The 17,455-nt window shown below is 62.3% G+C and overlaps 1 protein-coding gene across 1 annotated transcript in view; it reads left to right on the forward strand.

Annotated features, from left to right (window-relative positions):
• POLRMT (RNA polymerase mitochondrial) overlaps positions 1 to 16,323 on the forward strand; it is a 17,270-nt gene extending 947 nt beyond the window's left edge. The window contains exons 3-23 of the mRNA XM_090027910.1: positions 41 to 267; positions 494 to 574; positions 666 to 1,177; positions 1,687 to 1,817; positions 3,459 to 3,645; positions 5,082 to 5,231; positions 5,742 to 5,909; positions 6,022 to 6,192; positions 6,819 to 7,052; positions 7,530 to 8,318; positions 9,231 to 9,353; positions 10,109 to 10,231; positions 11,072 to 11,251; positions 11,814 to 11,900; positions 12,089 to 12,202; positions 12,947 to 12,999; positions 13,458 to 13,556; positions 13,933 to 14,005; positions 14,129 to 14,220; positions 14,722 to 14,786; positions 15,403 to 16,323. Coding sequence (XP_089884036.1) covers positions 41 to 267; positions 494 to 574; positions 666 to 1,177; positions 1,687 to 1,817; positions 3,459 to 3,645; positions 5,082 to 5,231; positions 5,742 to 5,909; positions 6,022 to 6,192; positions 6,819 to 7,052; positions 7,530 to 8,318; positions 9,231 to 9,353; positions 10,109 to 10,231; positions 11,072 to 11,251; positions 11,814 to 11,900; positions 12,089 to 12,202; positions 12,947 to 12,999; positions 13,458 to 13,556; positions 13,933 to 14,005; positions 14,129 to 14,220; positions 14,722 to 14,786; positions 15,403 to 15,452 — 3,709 coding nt within the window. The 3' untranslated portion in view covers positions 15,453 to 16,323. The remainder of the gene's footprint in view (positions 1 to 40; positions 268 to 493; positions 575 to 665; positions 1,178 to 1,686; positions 1,818 to 3,458; positions 3,646 to 5,081; positions 5,232 to 5,741; positions 5,910 to 6,021; positions 6,193 to 6,818; positions 7,053 to 7,529; positions 8,319 to 9,230; positions 9,354 to 10,108; positions 10,232 to 11,071; positions 11,252 to 11,813; positions 11,901 to 12,088; positions 12,203 to 12,946; positions 13,000 to 13,457; positions 13,557 to 13,932; positions 14,006 to 14,128; positions 14,221 to 14,721; positions 14,787 to 15,402) is intronic.
• Positions 16,324 to 17,455: the final 1,132 nt, after the last annotated feature.

A 17,455-nucleotide genomic window follows, 5' to 3' on the forward strand; every position in this document is an offset into this window, starting at 1 on the left:
GAACCCAGCCCCAGGGGGGGCAACTACCCCCTTTGCCCAGGGGCACCGGAGCCGCCCGGGGAGCGTCTGCAGCCCCGACTCCGGCCGCCAGGGCCCGCTCCCGTAGCCAGGTCCTGGAGCCGCGAGGCACGCCGGGAGTTGTAGTTCTCGCTGGCCTCCAGCTCCCGGCAGGCCGCGCGGCGCGCGCCTGCGCAGTGGCGGCGCGGCCTGGCAGGGCCGGCATGTGGGCACTGCGGCTGCCGGCGCGAGCGGGGCCCCGGGGAGCAGGTACCGGGCGGCGGCGGCGGCGGCGGCGGCGGCGGCGGCGGCGGCGGCGGGGGGGGGGTCCCACGTGTGCGCTGGACACGCCTGTCTGTCTGGGCTGTGCGCGCGTCGCCCCGCGCGTGTGCACGCCTAGGCGTGTACCTACGTGTGGGCACGCCCGCGTGCGTGCGTGTGCGTGCACTTGCACGTGGACGCGCGCGCCGCGCCTCACCGCCCCGTGTCCCCGCAGACCGCCTGTGGGCCGCGCTGCGGGGCCGCTCGGCCAGCGCCCAGGAGGAGGCCTGGCGCTGCGGGGCCAAGCTGCTGGAGGGTGAGTGGGGCCCGGGGCGGGGTTGGGGGCCCCTTGGCGCGGGCGTGACCTTTGTTCTGACGATTGGCCCCCGCGCCCCGTTGTCCCGCAGTGCTGGAAGCCCGCATGCAGCAGCTGCGAGCCAGCGCCGCGCCGGACGTGACGCTGGGCAGGGCGGGTCTGGCCCCGCCGCGCCAGGGGGGCACCCAGGCCCCTGCGGGGCAGGGCAGGGGCAAGGGCAGGGCCAGGGCTGCCTCGCTCCCCGAGAAGTCAGTCCAGAGCAAACTGGAGCTGAAGCTGGAGAAGCGGCTCTTGACGGCTTCTGCCTGCACCAAGGCGGTGGAGCAGGGCGCGAAGAAGCAGAGGAAGGCCGAAGCCGGTGCCCGCAAGGCCGCCAAGCAGGGCTCGCCTGCCCCCAGGCCGGCCGGAGCGGACAAGCTGGAGTACAAGGACAAGCACCGGGGCATGCAGCAGACCATCATGGCCTACCTGGAGACCTGCCTCTTCCTGGACAAGCCCGAGTGGGCCCAGCAGTGCCTGGTCTTCTGCTACCACTCCCGCAAGTACCGCAAGCTCCTGTGCAGCAAGGTGTACAACATCCTCCTGCGTGGCTGGGCCAAGAAGGTACCCGGGCTCTGGCGCTGAGCTTACCCCTCGGGCTCTTGGGCGGAGAGGCCGTGGATTCAAGCCCCAAAAGCGCCATCGGTGGAGCTTTACCCTGTGAGCCCGGTCCAGGGGCTGGCGGCTTCTCCTGATGGGTTTTCTGAGCTGTTTTGGTCCGAACTCCACAGCTCCCTGCGGCTGGGATCCACACCAGGTGTTGGGTGGGGGGATCAACTGAGCCGTCCCAGAGGCAGGACCTGAGCTGGTCTGGGAGCTTCCCAGACCCTGCACCCTGGCTCCAGTTGGCCCGGAGCTGGCATTGGTGCTTCCGGTGCCACCTCCATTGGCAGTGTAGTTTGAGATCCAGCAAACTCAGTGGCTCTTTCAATGGGGGTGCTCGGTGCACTGGTTCAGGAGAGGCCAAGGGGCTGGAAGGGCTCAAAGCCTGTCCTGGGAAAACAGGGAGGGCAGTTGGCTCTCTGCCTGCTCCCTTCCTCCCCCAGCTCTGATCAACTCCTCTCCTCTTCCAGGGCTCCCTGAAACAGGTCAGTGGCATATTCTTCATGCTGCACAACGCTGGCCTGAAGCCCACCGTGGAGTCCTACGCCATGGCGCTGGAGTGCATGGGCCGCGTGTCCTGTGCGCCCAAGAAAATCAGACAGTGAGTCTGCGCAGCCCCGGGAGACGAGGCCCAGGGCCAGGATGACGCAGCCAGCCAGAGCTCTTGGGTCTTAGGCTTCTGTGAGAGGGGCTCGGAGCTGACTTTTGCTTGGTGCCTCCTCTAGCCTCTGTTCCCAGCAGCCTTGGGGCACAGCTTCCCCACTGCACCATGGTGCTCAGAGGGGCACGTGCATCCATCCCAAGCACCTGGATCTGGGCAGTAGCTGAGATCTGGGAGCTGCTGTGCCCTTGCCCTTTCCTGACTCTGGCTCCAGCCTCTCCTCAGGTGCCCTTGGCTCCTGGGTGTGCCTTGTTCCAGGCTCTGTAACCCAGTGCTCAGAAAGCAATTCCACTGCCCCTTCGCCTGCTTGCTGCTCCCTCCTCTCCTGTGCCAGGAACCGGCAGCTGCCTGTGGGTCCCAGCCTGTTGCCCCGCTGGGACCCGTGGGCAGCCACAGTGCGTTGGAGAGGGTTGCAGAGTAGATTGGGGCCTGTGAGAGACTCCAGAGACATCTCAAGAGGCAGCCAGGGATGACTCTGGGAGGGAATGTCTTGGGCTGGCCTGATGGTGATTGCGGTGCCTGGGCAAATCCCTTGGGGCAGGGTCCCAGCCCCTCCCTGGACTCGGGGATGCTGCAGGGTGGGTCGGGAGAGGCTCTGTTGCTCCCAGCAGCGCTGTCTCCTTGGCGGCTCCTGTTCCAGGTGCCCATAGAGCTCAGCTTCAAATCCACACACAGGAACTGCCCAGACTCCTGACACAACCCTGGTGTCTTGTCAGGCTCCAGATATCCCCTCTTCCCATCCTCAGATGCGCCTGGCCAGTCTTCTAAGGCAGTATGTCTCAGTGGGCAGAGCACAGGGCTGGACCCAGCATGACCTTGGCCCAGTCCCTTCCCCTTTTTTTGGGCTGCTGTCCCTACTAAGCGCCTAACACCGTAGGGCCTCCATCCTGCCTGGGGTTCCCGGGTGCCGCTGCAATGGAGGTCTCTCAGCCAGGGCTTGAGGCCTGATAAGCAAACGGCGCCGCTTGCAAGCCTCGGCCAAGCACCTGGGGATCCGTTCTACCTGCTGAGATGCAGCTGCCTCGGGTGGAGCGTGGCAGCCGGGTGCATGGCACTGTGCCCTGTGGGGGAGTTGAAGCCAAGGGTGCTGGGTTCCTTTGGGCCCTGGGTTGGCAGAGGGAGGGTTGCTTACCATCAGACATGCCTGGGTGAGACGCCAACCTCCCTGCAGTTGTCCCAGGGCTCCTGGGACTCTGTCGTCCTCTCTGCTGCCCACCCATCACTTGCTACTTACCACGTGGCAGCCACCAGATGGCGCTCGGAGCCCAGGCACTTGCAGGGTGGCAGTTCTTTTGCCAACACCTTGGCTTTAGCACCATGACTCTTGGGCTCTCAGGGGATCCCAGTATAGCAGCTTCTCCAGGCAGCAAGGAATGCCAGCCCTGGGGTCTGGGTATGTGATCGCAGCTGGGGGAGCTGGCCTTGAGTCCATGCCAGGAGCCTGCCGAGCATGGTGGGGGGCTCGCGGCTGCTGGGACCAGAGTGGAGCAGCCCTCCCAGGAAAATAGAGCAGCACAGAGTGTGGCAAGGGCTGCTGGGGATCAATTCCACCCCAACTCACCCCCCACCCACCCACCCCAGGTGCATGAAGCAGCTGGAGAAGGATGGCTTCCACCTGAATGACCTCTTCCAGCATGTCATCTACGAGGGTGATGGGCAGGAGATGGTGCTGACAGCTCTGCGGGTCATCCAGCCCAAATACCAGCTACCGCCCCCACCCCAGGCCGAGGCCTACACAAAACCCGTGCTCCGGAACTTCTACTCCAAGGTGAGCCTTGGCTGAGCTAACCCCAGGCACAGAGAGGTCCCAGGGTGATGGGGAGAAGAGGCTGTTGAGCTGCCGGTGCTGGGGAGGGGGCTTGTGCCCAGCTGAGACCAACCCTGCACTCCCCAGGGTGGGTTGGAGACAGGACTGGTATTCCTAGCTCTGCCCTGCCCTCCTGGGGACCCTGGCCAAGCCGCTTCCCCTCTATGCCTCAAGCCTCCCTCCAGCTTCTGGCCTCATTTCTCAGCCCTTCGGCCTCAGGGCTATCTTCTGTACGCGCATCCAGAGTGTGGCACGATGGAGCACTGCTCTCAGCTGGGCCTTCTCTGCACAGTAATAACCAAGCAGCAAGTCGAAATCCCCCTGGTCCCTGTAGCAGGAGGGCGCCAGCAGGGCCGGAGAGGCTGCTGTGGGGGACCGGGCACTTTTGCCCGTTGCTGCTCGGCAGCACGCGGGACCCATCTGGTTACCCAGGAGTGAGTTTCTACAGCATCCCCCTCGCTTGGTGCTGCCTGCCTCTGCATGGCCTCACAGGGCCCCTGGAGCCCAAGTGGGGGTCCTGTGGCCTGGACTTGAGTGGAGCTGGAGGAGCTCTGTCCTGGGAGAGGAGGGGGCCATGGCTCCCCAGCAGGCCTGGGGAAGGAGAGCGACTGATAGGAAGGCTCCAGTCTCCCACACCAGCTGCCTGCAGCCACCTTCCCCTTTGTGCCCTGTATTAACAAACTGTGGGGCTTTGCCTGGGATTCCCCAGCTTGAGCCATGCAGCACCAAGAGATACTTGCCAGCCGTCCTCCCCAGCCTGGGACCCAGGGCTTCTCCTTGTGGCTCTCGCCCATCCCCAGAAGGTTCCCACTGCCTTTCTGATCCCTGGGCAGCCCCAGCCTCACCATGGGCCTTGGGTAGGGACCTGCTTGAGTCGTGGCCAAGACCATTTTTCACTGGTTTTTGCGAAAATCACAAAACCACAACTTCCAACAAAATCAACCCTGTGAAAGCTTACTGGAAGACAAAGATATAGATTTTAAATTTAACACACAACTCTATAATAATACGGTTATTTCTGTGGGATTTGCTCTTTAATTATGCAGTTTTTGGCTCGCCAATCAGCAGCAAAGGGCGGGGGTGCTGCGGGGGTGGGGTCCTCTGCCAGTCAGTGGTGAGGGACAGAGCCTGCTGTGAAATACCCTTTAAATTGGTTCTGCCGCCTGCGAAAAACTTGGTCTCACTGCAAATTAAGTTGGTCCCTAGTTATGGGGCACATGGCTGGGAGTGCCACCAGCTTTGGATCTTCCCGCCCTGGAGGCTGCAGCGGGTCGTGTGCCTGCCTGTGACCTGGGCTTGAGTCTCTGCTGTGCCACTGCCTGCCTGGATCAAAGCCCTTGGGGTCTGCAGCCAGGCCCAGCTTTGAGCTGCGGTGACCACCCTCTTCCTCCCTGCAGAAGCTGGCTGGGCCCTACCCCAAGCTGGACTTCTCAGTGCAAGAGCTACAGGAGCTCTTCCAGAAGCAGCTGGACATGGAGATGGCCAGCACCGTCACCATACCGTCTTTGAATATTATTGGGTCCCTGAGCCAGTGCAGTGTCAAAGCGGTAAGCATGTGGGTACCGCTGGAGAGGGGCCAGCCACAGGCTGTGGGATACAGTGGGGGCCACTCTCCAGCCCATACGGTATTGGCCTGGCATGGCTTGATGTGGCCATGGCGTCTCCACACACCCCGGCAGAGTGGAAGATTCCCACAGCCATCCTCCAAGGCTGGAGAGCCCTTCTAGCACCACACAGCCCTGCAGGGATATAGCCCCCATCTTGAGCTGGGCTCGTTAGCAGCTCTCTCCAGCTAGGGATTGTCCAGGGAGATGGATGTAATTATGGGACACATAATGGTTGCTGTGTTCAGAGCTGGGCAAGCAGATGATCCTGGGTGTGGGGGGGGCACCTCCTGCTGATACGTTAGGTGTGTAGAAGGGCAAGGAGTTGTCTTGGGGGTGCGGCAAAGAGGCTGGTGGTGACACCAGGCAGGGGGAAGCTGGAGCATCTGCATGGACCTTTGTGTGAGCAGCCATGGCTGCCCCCACCTCATTGTCCATTCCCCTCCTCTGCAGCAGAAGCACGTGGCCTCGCTATGCTCCCAGTGGCAGCAGTCACTGCTGCAAGGCCTGCAGGAGTCCAGGCAACACCATGCTAAAAACATGAAGAAGGCTGGCCCGAAGGCCCTCTTCCCCTACCTGTGTCTGTTGAAGGACAAGGAGTACGTAGAGATCATGCTTCAGGTAGGGCACCGGCCCTGCAGGGTCTCCACAGTTCTCGGGGAGCTGGGAAAGGTCCTGCCTCATGGCACAGGCCCTTCTGCCGTGAGATCCTCACTTTTGTCCTCCTTTCCAGACCCTGATGAACCTCCCGCCCCAGGGTGAGATGCTGGCAGTAGTGGCTAAGGAGCTGGGCAGCAAGGTCTACAGCAAGTACATGCTGCAGAAGAAGGTGTGCAGCCAGGTGCTGGACAAAGTCCAGAAGGTCTACAAGGACTATGTCCACCTTCTGGCCAGAGACACCAAGGTGAGGCTGGCTCCACGGTGGGCAGCAAGGGGCCAGGCACATGCCAGGGCAGATGCAGCTCCCGTGCCCTTGGAGTCTGCTCAGCCTTAAGCATGGAGGTGGGCTGGGCAGGCAGAGCTGGGGGGCAGATGCCCCCTGTTCAGAGGCTCCACAGCCTGTGGGGGTGCCGCAGGAACTACAGGCTCGGGTATCATCCCTCCAAGCTGGAGGTATCATCCCTAGCAACTCCTTTGTGCAGGCTGGGGGGGCACGGGGAGCTGCTGAATGTGGCATGTGGTGGACTGAAGAAGGTATGGGTAGCACAGTGGGAGACAGGGCAGGGAGCAGAGGGCAGAACCGCCAATTGAACAGGGAGCAGAAAGCAGCTGCTGATCAGGCTGGGGAAGGGGATCTGAGTGGCATGTGGGTGGGTGCGGATCCCGCTAGCGCAAGGAACCCTGGGCTGGAGTGGCTGGGGGAATTCCTTCTGCCAGAACATAGCTCGATCTCTGGGCTGTCCAGCTCCACAGAGCCCCTGGGTCTGGGGGCCAGGATGGGGCAGGGCCAGGGACAGGGCATGCATGAGCAGAAGGGGTGTTCCTGGAAGCCTGCCTGCCCCTCACCTGGCTCCCCCTCTCCCCCACCAGCCAGACAGCTATCTGCCACGGGAGTACTGGGAAAAGCTGGAGGCCAGCACCAGCCCCTTGCTGATAAAAAGAGACTCAGATTGGCCCGAGGCCGTGCGTGTGGCAGTGGGCATCTGCCTGGTGGAGCTGATGGTGCAGGTCCTTAAGGTGCAGAGCAACCTGCTGAACTGCAACCAGGAGTGGAAACTCATTCCTGTCCTCTACCATGTCTACTCCTTCAGCGCCAACCATCGGGTACAGTGGGGCATGGGCCTGGAGTGGGGAGGACTGCAAGCTGGGAGGGCAGGGCCTGGTCCCTGCCTGGTTGAGGGAGTGCTGGGGGTTCATGGCATCCGTCTCTGCCCTATGGTGCCAGGTGGCTCGGATGAAGCAAGGCAGGTATCTACTTAGGTTTGCAGGGAGCTATGGTTGCCTGCAGTGCCCGCCCCCATGCTGTGCATGGGCCTTGCTTCCTTCCTGCTCTCTGCTCAGGCCCCTGACGACCCATGCCCACACTCGGGCGTGAATGGACACGTGGGCATCTTCCCCTTCATGCCTCTCTCATCCAGTTCACCCCACACCCCCTGGCCTTCTCCATGACAGTCCCTGTGGCCCTCAACAGATGAGGAGCCCAGCTGGGCAGGTGCTGGGGCTGCTACGCTTGGGTGCAGGGAGTTCAAAAGTCTCTGGGCTTGGCTGTGACCAGCTCTCACTTGTGACTCAACCCCTCAGATTGGGCTCATCAAGCCCCACCCCATCTTCAGTCACGTGGTGGTGGATGCGGCCAAGGCCGTGCTGACCTTCAGCACCTCCCAAATCCCCATGCTGTGCCCACCCATACCTTGGGTCTCCCCCAGCTTCGGCGCCTATATCCTGTCCCCCACCAAGCTGATGCGCAGCACAGATGGTGCCGTCCAGCACCAGATACTGCTGGATGAATGCCCTTCTGCCACCCTGCACCCTGTGCTGGATGCCCTGAACTATCTGGGCAACTGCCCCTGGAAGATCAACCAGCCTGTGCTGGACATCGTGATCTCCATCTTCAATGACAAGGGCTCCGAGAAGCTGGACATCCCACCCCCACTCTCGGAGGCCCCCAAGCCATCAAAGCAGACCTCAGCGAGGATGGGCTCCCCAGAGGGCAAGGCAGCTATGAGGCAGGAGCTGGCACAGTGCCGGAAAAAGACAGCAGAGATGTACAGCCTGCGGATGGATGCCCTCTACATGTTGTCCATCGCCAGCTACCTGCGGGACCAAGTCTTTTGGCTTCCGCACAACATGGACTTCCGGGGCAGGACCTACCCCTGCCCACCCTACTTGAACCACCTGCGCAATGACGTTGCCCGTGGCATCCTGCTCTTCGCCAAGGGCAAGCCGCTGGGCCCCCGCGGCTTTGACTGGCTCAGGATCCACCTTGTCAACCTCACTGGGCTGAAGAAGAACAAGTCACTGAAGGACCGGCTGGCCTACGCCAAAGAGATCATGGAGGACATCCTGGACTCGGCTGACCACCCACTCACAGTAGGTTGTGGGAGTGGGAATCTCTGGCCACGTGGGCAGCCCCCAGCCGGCCGGGTGCTGCCTGTTCCCAACGCGAGGCCACAGGGGCTGTGCCACCCAGCACTAGCCTGGCATCAGCAGTGGAACTGGGCCCGTGGTAGATTAACCTGGAACCCCCACCAAGCCTCTGGCTTCGAGGCCCTGGCTCAGTCCCTGGCAATCCATAGCACCCCGAACTCTGGAACTCCTTTTCCATCAGCTCTGGGGAGGAAAGGGGTTTTCTTCCTTTAAACGACAGAGAGCAGGGTGCTGATAGTCTCCAGCAGTACAGCAGGCTCTGTCTTTATTGAGCCATTTTAGTTCCCTGTTCCTCACTCAAGCTTTACTGCGTCTGCCCTGGGACCGTCTCTCCCAATCTCCCTCAGGGCCGCCTCCTTTCTTTTCAGGCTCAGTCAGCCACAAACCAATTATAAAACTATGGTCTGAACCCAGGGACAGCCCTCATGAAGTACAGTGAAACAAAGTCATGGGGAGCCAGGCAGGGGGGCAGTCCTTGGGCCCTGCTGCCAAGCTTAGGCTGCCATCTGCCCCTGGGGTGACGGGCGTCTAGATGCCTTACTTAGGGAACTGTTTACCAGTGTTACGGTAAAGCTTGCCCGTGCAAAGCCGCCCCCAAAGTGCTCCCCACCGATCTGCAGCTAGAATCCAGCTCTCTCAGGGTCCTTCGTCACAGACTGTCACTTACGTGAGCCCGCAGCTGAGGTTGGGTGGCATCGGGCTCCCCTGCCCTTGTGTGGTTGCAGTCAAAAGAGGCAAAGCATGGGAGGAGGCGGGGAGACTTGGAGCCAGGACCCTAGGGGTCTGTCCCTGGCTTGGACTCTAGGCTATATGCACTGCCTCTGCTGTGTGACACTGTACCATTCCTCCCCGCAGGGCCGCAAGTGGTGGATGGGCACAGACGAGCCGTGGCAGGTCTTGGCCTGCTGTATGGAGATCGCCCGGGCCTCGCGGGTGCCTGATCCTGCTGCCTACATCTCGCACTTCCCCATCCATCAGGTCAGGCTCAGTGGGATGGGGGGAGCTGAGGGAAACCCTGGGGAGCTTTGGAGGCCCTGGACTGCAGTGAGGCAAGGGGTGGGATTTTATCAGCCAGACACAGCCCCATGTCTACTCCAGGATCATGGACTGGAAGGAGTCAGGCTGTTTGCAAGTGCTCCCTACTGTCTGAGCCTGCCCAGCCCAGGGTGCATGCAAGAGGAGCTAGTGTGTGCACACAAACACACATGCATGCCCCCATATGCATAAACATTCACCTGCCAATGCACTCACGACCCTATATACACATGCACGTGACTGGGCTGATTCTTAATTAGCAGCTGCTTCTGCCATCCAGGGATGAATGCACTGCCTCTAGATGCCCTGTCACGTCCAGGCTTCTCCCAGACATTCCCGGACCCCTGGCACATAGGGAGACTGTGCTTCATAGTGGGGAAACGAGCAGGAGCAGTGACGTGAGTCACCCGAGGGTCCTGGGCCTTGGTGCAGTCCCAGGTAGTGGCTCCTGGGTGCCCTCGTGATGCGGAGAAACAGGGGTTAGCAGTGTTCCTGCCTAAGGGGGAGGGGTGTCTTTCTGCAGCCACGGCAGGCAGCACGTGCCTTCCTCCACCCTTCCCAACCTCACCTGTGGGATGCTGGAAGGTGGTGTAAGCCCCTTCCCCCCCGCTGTGGATTCCTCCACTGACGTGGCCCTGGCTCAGCGCTCCCCTGAGCCACCTGTGTCTCGGTTCCACTGAGGCTCTCTTCTCCCGCAGGACGGCTCCTGCAACGGTCTGCAGCACTATGCCGCCCTCGGCCGGGACCTCATCGGTGCCACCTCTGTCAACCTCATGCCCTGTGACGAGCCCCAGGATGTTTACACCACCGTGGCCAAGCAGGTGAGCCAGCCCTGGGGGCCACTGGGTTGCCACCCCGCTGAGACCTCCCTTCCCCTGGAGTGGGCATCCCCTGTCCCCAGGGGTCAGGCAGTGCTGTCCCAGCCCTTGAGGAAGGAGCCAGAGCCAGTTGCTGCGTCATCCTGGAGCTGGGCCTGAGAGCTGGTGTCCCCAGGCCCTGACTCGGTCCCTGGTTTCCTTCCCTGTGGGATCTCCCCCATAGCAACAGGCAAGAGGCAGGGCACAGCCTGCAGCAGACAAGTGGATATTCCGGGGTCAGCCCAGAGACCCCCGGGAAGGGAGCGAGATGACTGCATAGGGGCCCACAGCGGGGACTTGGCCCCTGGTGCCTCTGGAGACTCTGCCCCCCGGGCGAGATTGGAAGTGTGAAAGATGCTGGAGCAGGGAATGGCGCTGAGGTCCAACAAACTCATCATGCACGTGGCAATCCAGTGCCAAGAGACGTCATCCTGTCATGTGAAGGGGGTTGCTGCCACCTCTGGCATTCATAGGAAGAAACTGAGGCCCAGAGGGGGGGAAAAGGACTTGTCTTGGGCTGCCCAGGTGTCCTGAGTGCTAGCCCCACAGGCCTGGACTTTCAGGGGTCTGCTCAGGGTGGGTAGCTCATGTCTCAGCTCTGGTCTCTGCAGCGGGTGTCAGCTCTTGCTGTGGTCCTGAAGCTCCCCAGCTGCTCTTTGTGGTGGGGGTGGAGACTGCAGCCTGGATGGACACCAGGGGACCCCATTACCCCCAGGCAGCACTGTTCAAGGGAGCTCTGCTCCTGGGGAAGCTGTATCCCAATGCCTCCTTCTCCTTCCCCTTTTGCCCTCTGTACGGCCACAGGTGGAGGAGTTGCGGCAGCAGGACGCAGAGGAAGGTGTGCACATCGCCCAGCTCCTGGAGGGCTTCATCAAGCGCAAGCTGGTGAAGCAGACGGTGATGACAATCGTGTACGGCGTCACCCGGTACGGCAGCCGGCTCCAGATGGAGAAGCAGCTCAAGGATAACGATGGCTTCCCCGAGGTGTGAAACAGCCCAAGCACCACCCCTCTCCCTCCTGCCCTCCATGCCTCCTTCCCCTGGTGCCCAGATGAGGCCCTGGCAGGGGGTGGCCAGGGAGGGGCCTGTGCCTGGCACATCTGAGGGGCCACGCAGCAGTCTTCAGTCAGACTCAACGGCCTCTGTACCCTGCCCTGCCCCGCACCCCCCAAGGCCCAGCCAGTTCCTTGTTAGGTTTGAGCCTGGGCTGCTCTCAAGGGTGTTCACAGTCCCCCAGGATCCGCCCACAATCCTCACTGGGGGAGCGGGTGACAGCAGTTCGGGAGCCGAGACCCCAGCGTGGCACCCCCGGGGGTATGGTCGGAGCTAAAGGAGGCACCCAGTGGCTGAGCTCTGACGCTGTCTGCACGCAGCAGCTGGATCAGAGCTACAGCCTCTGGCTCCCCCAGCCTGCAGCAGTGCCATGGGCCTCGGCTGGCAGGGGGAGAGGGGGTCCTTGGCGGGGTGGGAGACGCCTTGCAGCTGTCCCACCTGGTCCTGGTGCCATGCCAAGCCGAGCCCCTCAACCAGCGTCTGCTCTGCCCAGGAGTTCTTGTGGGCAGCGTCACACTACCTGGTCCAGAAGGCGTTCTTGATCCTCCAGCAGATGTTCTCAAGGACACGGGAGATCCAGGTACAGGCCCCTCCGCTGGGCTTCCCTGGGTGCTGGACCAGTAGGGGACTGGGCTCCTGGCCCAGTGGGAGTGTCACCTCATGCTTGCCACAGCACGGGCAGGGGCGGTGGGGACAGGCTGAGCCGCTCTGGGCACGGAGCAAGGGCCAGCTCTGTGGAGGCCAAGCTAACTGGGGTTCTCTCTGCAGGCCTGGCTGACGGACAGCGCCCGCCTCATCTCCCAATCCGGGAGGACGGTGGAGTGGGTGACGCCACTGGGCTTGCCCGTTGTGCAGCCCTACCATCAGATCAGGCGCTCCTCAGTGAGTGTTGCTGCGGCTGCCTGGGAGCCGAGTCCCCAGCGAAGGACCCGGGGACCTAGATCAGCTCCCTTCCGCCTTGGGTTGGGAGCAGGGAGAGTCCCCGGCCAGTGCCTGCACATGTGGAATCACGCGCTGCATGCACACACACACGCATGCAGACACGCTCACATGCACACACTGAGACTACTCAAGCTTCCGTGCTTGGAAACTGGTAGTGTCACACATGCACTTTGCCCCGAGAGAGCCTGGCCTGCATGAGCGTGTGCAGCATCAGGCTGCGTGTAGCGTGCATGCACTTGCAGCCCCCTCCCCCGCGGGGGCTGGGAGCGTGCAGGAGAGCCGTGACGGCTCCTCCCCCCAACTCAGTGGGTAATTAACCTTTCAAGAGAGGTGTGCTCAGCACTGCGGGAAAGCAGGAGAAGCAGCTTTTCGAGGCTCAGTGACTCAGCCTCCCCATCCCACGCTCCTCCACTCCTTCTCCATCTACCTCACAAGACTCGGGGCTGAGCTGCCATGACATCCCCTGTGCAAGACAGGAGCTTGTCTCGGCCTTGCCCATGACCGTTTGGGGGGCGGGGGCAGGCAGGGATGACTGGGAAGCCATGGGGAGAGGGCCAAGGCTGCCCCAACACTAGCATGGGGCACCCCAGTGGCTCAGTTCAGGGCCCAATCCCTCTGTGTCCCCCGCCCCACAGCACCTAGGAGCAGAGGGATGGGGACTGAGGCTGACTTGTATCCCTGCAGGTGCAGAGCGCAATGCAGGTCGTGTCGGTCAAGATGCAGTTTGACAACAGCCAGTAAGTACTGGCTGATCCACCCCACAGCCACAGGAGATTCTCTCCAGCTCCCCCATCAGGTGCTTTGGAGGTCCCTGGGGCAGGCACCAAGCAGGATCCTCAGCCGATGCCTGCCTGAGGATCCCCCAGGATCTGCGGGGTGCGAGGGGCCTAGTCCCTTCCTCCAGCAGAGCTGTGGTGCAAACAGCCCTAAGAGGGAAGCGGGGCAGAGCTCCTGGCATCCAGCCCCATGCATTCACTGAGCAGGGCAGCTGGATGCAGTCAGAGCCAGAGCAGGCCCATCATCTGGGGACAAGGGGTAAGGGGACAAGAGGGGCAAATCAGGCTCTGGATCCAGTATCTGTTGCCTCTGGCCTGGCCAGTGCTACACTTAGAGCAAGATGTGGCCTGCCCCTCCATGCTTCCTCCTACATCCCGCGGGCTAGGCAGGGTCCAACTACTCCCCATGCTGCTTGTAGGAAACCGAACACGATGAAGCAAAAGAACGCCTTCCCACCCAACTTTATCCACTCACTGGACTCCACGCACATGATGCTTACGGCGCTGCACTGCTGCAGGTAGGCTGGGGGGCAGCTGGCATGCCAGGTGTTTGCCCCCCCTGGGATGGGAGGGCTTGGAGGACCTGGACTCTGTCTGCTAGGTGCAGCTGGGTCCTCAGCAGGGGAGGGTGAGAGATGAAGTGCAGGCTAATGGGAGCCTGGACCTTTTAAGGTCACTTCTGGGTGACCTTTGGGTGCTGGAATGGGGCCTGGTCCCCACTTTGCCTTCCCTGGACCCTGCCCCAGGGACTGGGAGTCTGTGGCCAGGGGAGCCAGGGATGGAGGACTGGCAGCCCCCCTGGGTGCACCTGCAGCAGGAGGCACTGGCTGAGCTGGCACCAGAGGAAGAAGGACTGTGGGCACCGCATGACACTGCCACCCTGCTGCCTTCTAGGCAAGGCCTGACCTTCGTCTCGGTACATGACTGCTACTGGACCCACGCGTGCTCTGTGGACATCATGAACCAGGTGACCCGCCTGGGGTGGCCGTTGCGTGGGGTGTAGCAGGAGCCAGCTAGCTGGGCTCGCTGGCCTGGGGGTGGGCATGGGTATCTGGTTCCTTTCCACTCACCCATGCCCCTGCCCTACTAGATGTGCCGGGAGCAGTTTGTGGAGCTGCACAGCCAGCCCATCCTGCAGGACCTGGCCCAGTTCATGCTGCAGAAGTACTGCACGGTCAACTTGTAAGTTCCTTCATCACCCACCCCACACCGGGGACACTCAAGCAGGCTTGGGTTTTGTCTCCCCATGAGCTACTAGCGTTCTTGCCATTGCTGTCCAGCTGCAGGGCTGGGGGGGCTCAGCGGCTGGCATGCCAGAGCTGGGGGAGCTCAGTGGTTAGCGTGACAGGGCTGGGACCATAGGCACTTGAGTTGGGATGAGTTGCTCAGTCCCCCGCCCCCTCTCTGAAGTGGGGGAAGCAGAGGAGCTGGGCACGTTTGGGAGGTGGTGACAGGACCCAGGAAGAACCAGGGGTGGGTTCAGAGCCACAAGAACCTCGAGGAAGATGCAAACCCAAGCCTCTCTGGGGGGAGCTGGTCCTTCTCGGCCCCCTGCTTCCCTACCTCCTCGCTGTGTCCAGCTTGCTGCCTGAGGCTGACGGGAGGGTCCTGGCTGGGAGCTGCTGTGGGAGGGAGCAGGTAAAAGCTGTGCTCAACACCCCTTCCTGCTCTGGCTTCCTTCAGATCCAGCCCCACGTGCAAGAAGTCCATGATGCTGGAGGAGATACTCTCCAAAATTCCTGAAACAGGTACAGTCATGGAGCCTCCCGCCCAAGAGCCCAGTGGTGCCTAGGTGTTTGTACAACTAGTTGGGTTACCAGCTCAATCCTTCACAGCCAGGAGGTCCCTGCCACTTGAGTAAACAGCCCTGGGGGCTGATGGGCCAGGCAAGGCCTTTGCCTGCACGGTGCCAGCCTGCCCCATCCCTGGCGCGGCCTCTGGTCTTTGCCTCACGCTCCGTGCTCCCACCAACAAGGAGCGCCAGCCTTGCCAGCAGCATCACCTGTGCTGGGTCCGGGATCATGACTGAGGCCTCGATCCCTCACCAGCATCTCTTCTGCTTGGCACCTAATAGCTATGGAGGCTTCTTAGCAGCCACGGGTAGAACCAGTGCTGCACCCCAACAGTGGCTGCCTTTCAGGGGGCGAGGGGGGCAGTGCCTGCTGATGGGTAAGGGAGCGGCCTTTCCTTCCCTTGCAGCCCTTGACCTCACCGCTAACCCTTTTCCAAGAGCAGCAGGGGGGTGCCACAGCCCAGGGGGGTGCCTGGGTGGAGTGGGGGAACCAGCAGGCCCGGAGGAGCTGGGATGCCCCCTCCTTGAGCTTGATGCCTTCTCTTGCCCAACTGACCCCTCTTTCCCCGCAGGTGATTTAGACCTGGAGAAGGTGAAGGAATCCACCTACTTCTTCAGCTGACCTGGCGCTGACCAGTGGCTCTGCTCTGGCCCGGTGGCTGCCTGCTTGGACTCCGGACGCTGCCGTGCTCAGCTCTGTGGCCTTGGTTGTGCGAGTGCCCGCAGCGGGTGCAGCAGGAGGCCCCAGGGCATGGCCTGCCAGACAGCTGGAGCACTGCAGGAGCCGTGGGCTGAGCTGGAGCCCCCTGTGCTCATCTCCCTCCAGTAAGGCTTGATCTTGCCTGAGAGCTCACCTCAAACATCAAGGGGCCCTCACAAGAGGTCCACTCTGCTGCTGCTCACTTGGGGCTCCAGCCTGCTGGCCCCTGCCCTCCCCTGTGTGTCCGGGTGGGACGTGTCCCTGCTGCAGATGTGCTCTCGAGGTCAGTGGTGCCTACAGCCCCTCCCAGCCTGGGATCTTGTCAGTCTGGGGAGCACCACTTGGGATCCCAAAACTGGTTTCAGGGCTTCCAGAAGTGGCTTCCAAACAAGGCTGGGAGGGCAGGACTCGGCTGTCTCGAGGGCTGAGAGGTCTCCGTGCCCATTCAGCCCAGCGGGGGGGATGGGACACACACAATGGGGGCTTCTCTCTGCGGCTGCTGGCTACACCTGTGTGATCTACTTTGGCCACAGTGGAGACCCAGGCTGAAGCTTCCCTGCCCTGGTGTCCCCGAGCCCCTTGTGCCATGGCAAGCTTCTTTGGCTCCAAGAGGGAAAGGGGGAAGCGGCCTGCCCCTCTGGGAGCTGGAGTTTTGCTTAATCCCATGATGCTGAGTCCCCTTTTGGGGATGCACAGGCCCCTTTGCTGCAGCGCAGCCTCGGCCTAGGCTCGGGGCACGGTGCTGAGCTGCAGCCAGTGTGTATTATAGCGTAAATAAAAGGTTTTTACATCATCTCATGGTGGTTTTGATGCAGGATGGCTGGTAGGGCTGAGATCAGCACTGGGGCTGCCCTGGGGGGCGGTCAGCCTGGCAGAGGGCACAGCAGGGAAGGGCTGGCTGAGGTCTGGGCATGGGGCAGACAGCGTCCCTGGCACCCGGTGTTTTAGGGATACTGCACGGTCTTTGGCCGCCCTTTCTCTGAGATCTCTGATGTGCTCCCCCAGGCTCCCATCCTGGCTTAACCCGACTCTGATTTCCCTGCAGTGATGAGCCCTCCCGCCAAACTACTTCACCAAGATTTTGGGGACCTCGTTGCGGTCCCTGCACCATGGCGGGCCTGCTGAGGCTGGACCCAGGAGCGCAGCGGGCTGCCTGGCTGCTCTCCTGGCGGTTACGGGCTTGGCACTGAGCGGCGACTTGTGCGTCACAGGCTGGCAGGCAGGGAGCTGCACTCGTGACACCCACACACCACGGTGCTGAGTCACGCTGGGCCGGCCGCCCCCACTCCCCAGCCCGGGGGGAGGTGCGTGCCCACCCCTCCGGCGGTAGCTGTGCCCCTCCCAACCCCTGCGCTGGTTGGGGCTGGTAGTGGGGAGAGTGTTTCCCCCCCCCCCCCGGGCACTGATCATCCACGGGGGCAGAGGGGGCCCAGCAGGCGTGGAGCTGCCACGAAAGTGCCTTGCGGCCTCCTCGCCCCACGGGGAGGATGAGCTGTGCGCCAGGGTTGAAAATGGGCATCACACTGCGCTCTTGCCTACCCCATCCCAGGTCAGGATGGAGGGAGAGCATGATGGAGGCAGTATAGCCTAGTGGGGCTATACTCAGTGAGGCACAGGAGAGCAGTGGCTGTGGCTTAATGCTGGACTAGGGCACAAATCCCTGTCCCCTGTTCCGCACGGCGCCATGCTGCCCTGATCCCCAGCGCTTCCACCCTGGCTGGACCCAAGGGCTGCTCTGCCCTTGTGCAGCGGGGCCCTGCGGTCCCGGCAGTGCCCGGGGAGCTCTGTACCAGGGCTGCCCCTGCCGCTGTGATATGCTGGGGCTGGGCTTGGCAGAGAGCTGTGGTGGGGACGATCGGCCCAGGCAGCCACCAGCACCCCTGGGCTCTCCATGCAGGGGCTCCCAGGGCTGGCGCATCAGCTGC

The sequence above is a fragment of the Crocodylus siamensis genome, chromosome 14 (genome assembly GCF_052110815.1).
Source record: "Crocodylus siamensis isolate JL-2025a chromosome 14, ASM5211081v1, whole genome shotgun sequence".
Taxonomy (NCBI): domain Eukaryota; kingdom Metazoa; phylum Chordata; order Crocodylia; family Crocodylidae; genus Crocodylus; species Crocodylus siamensis.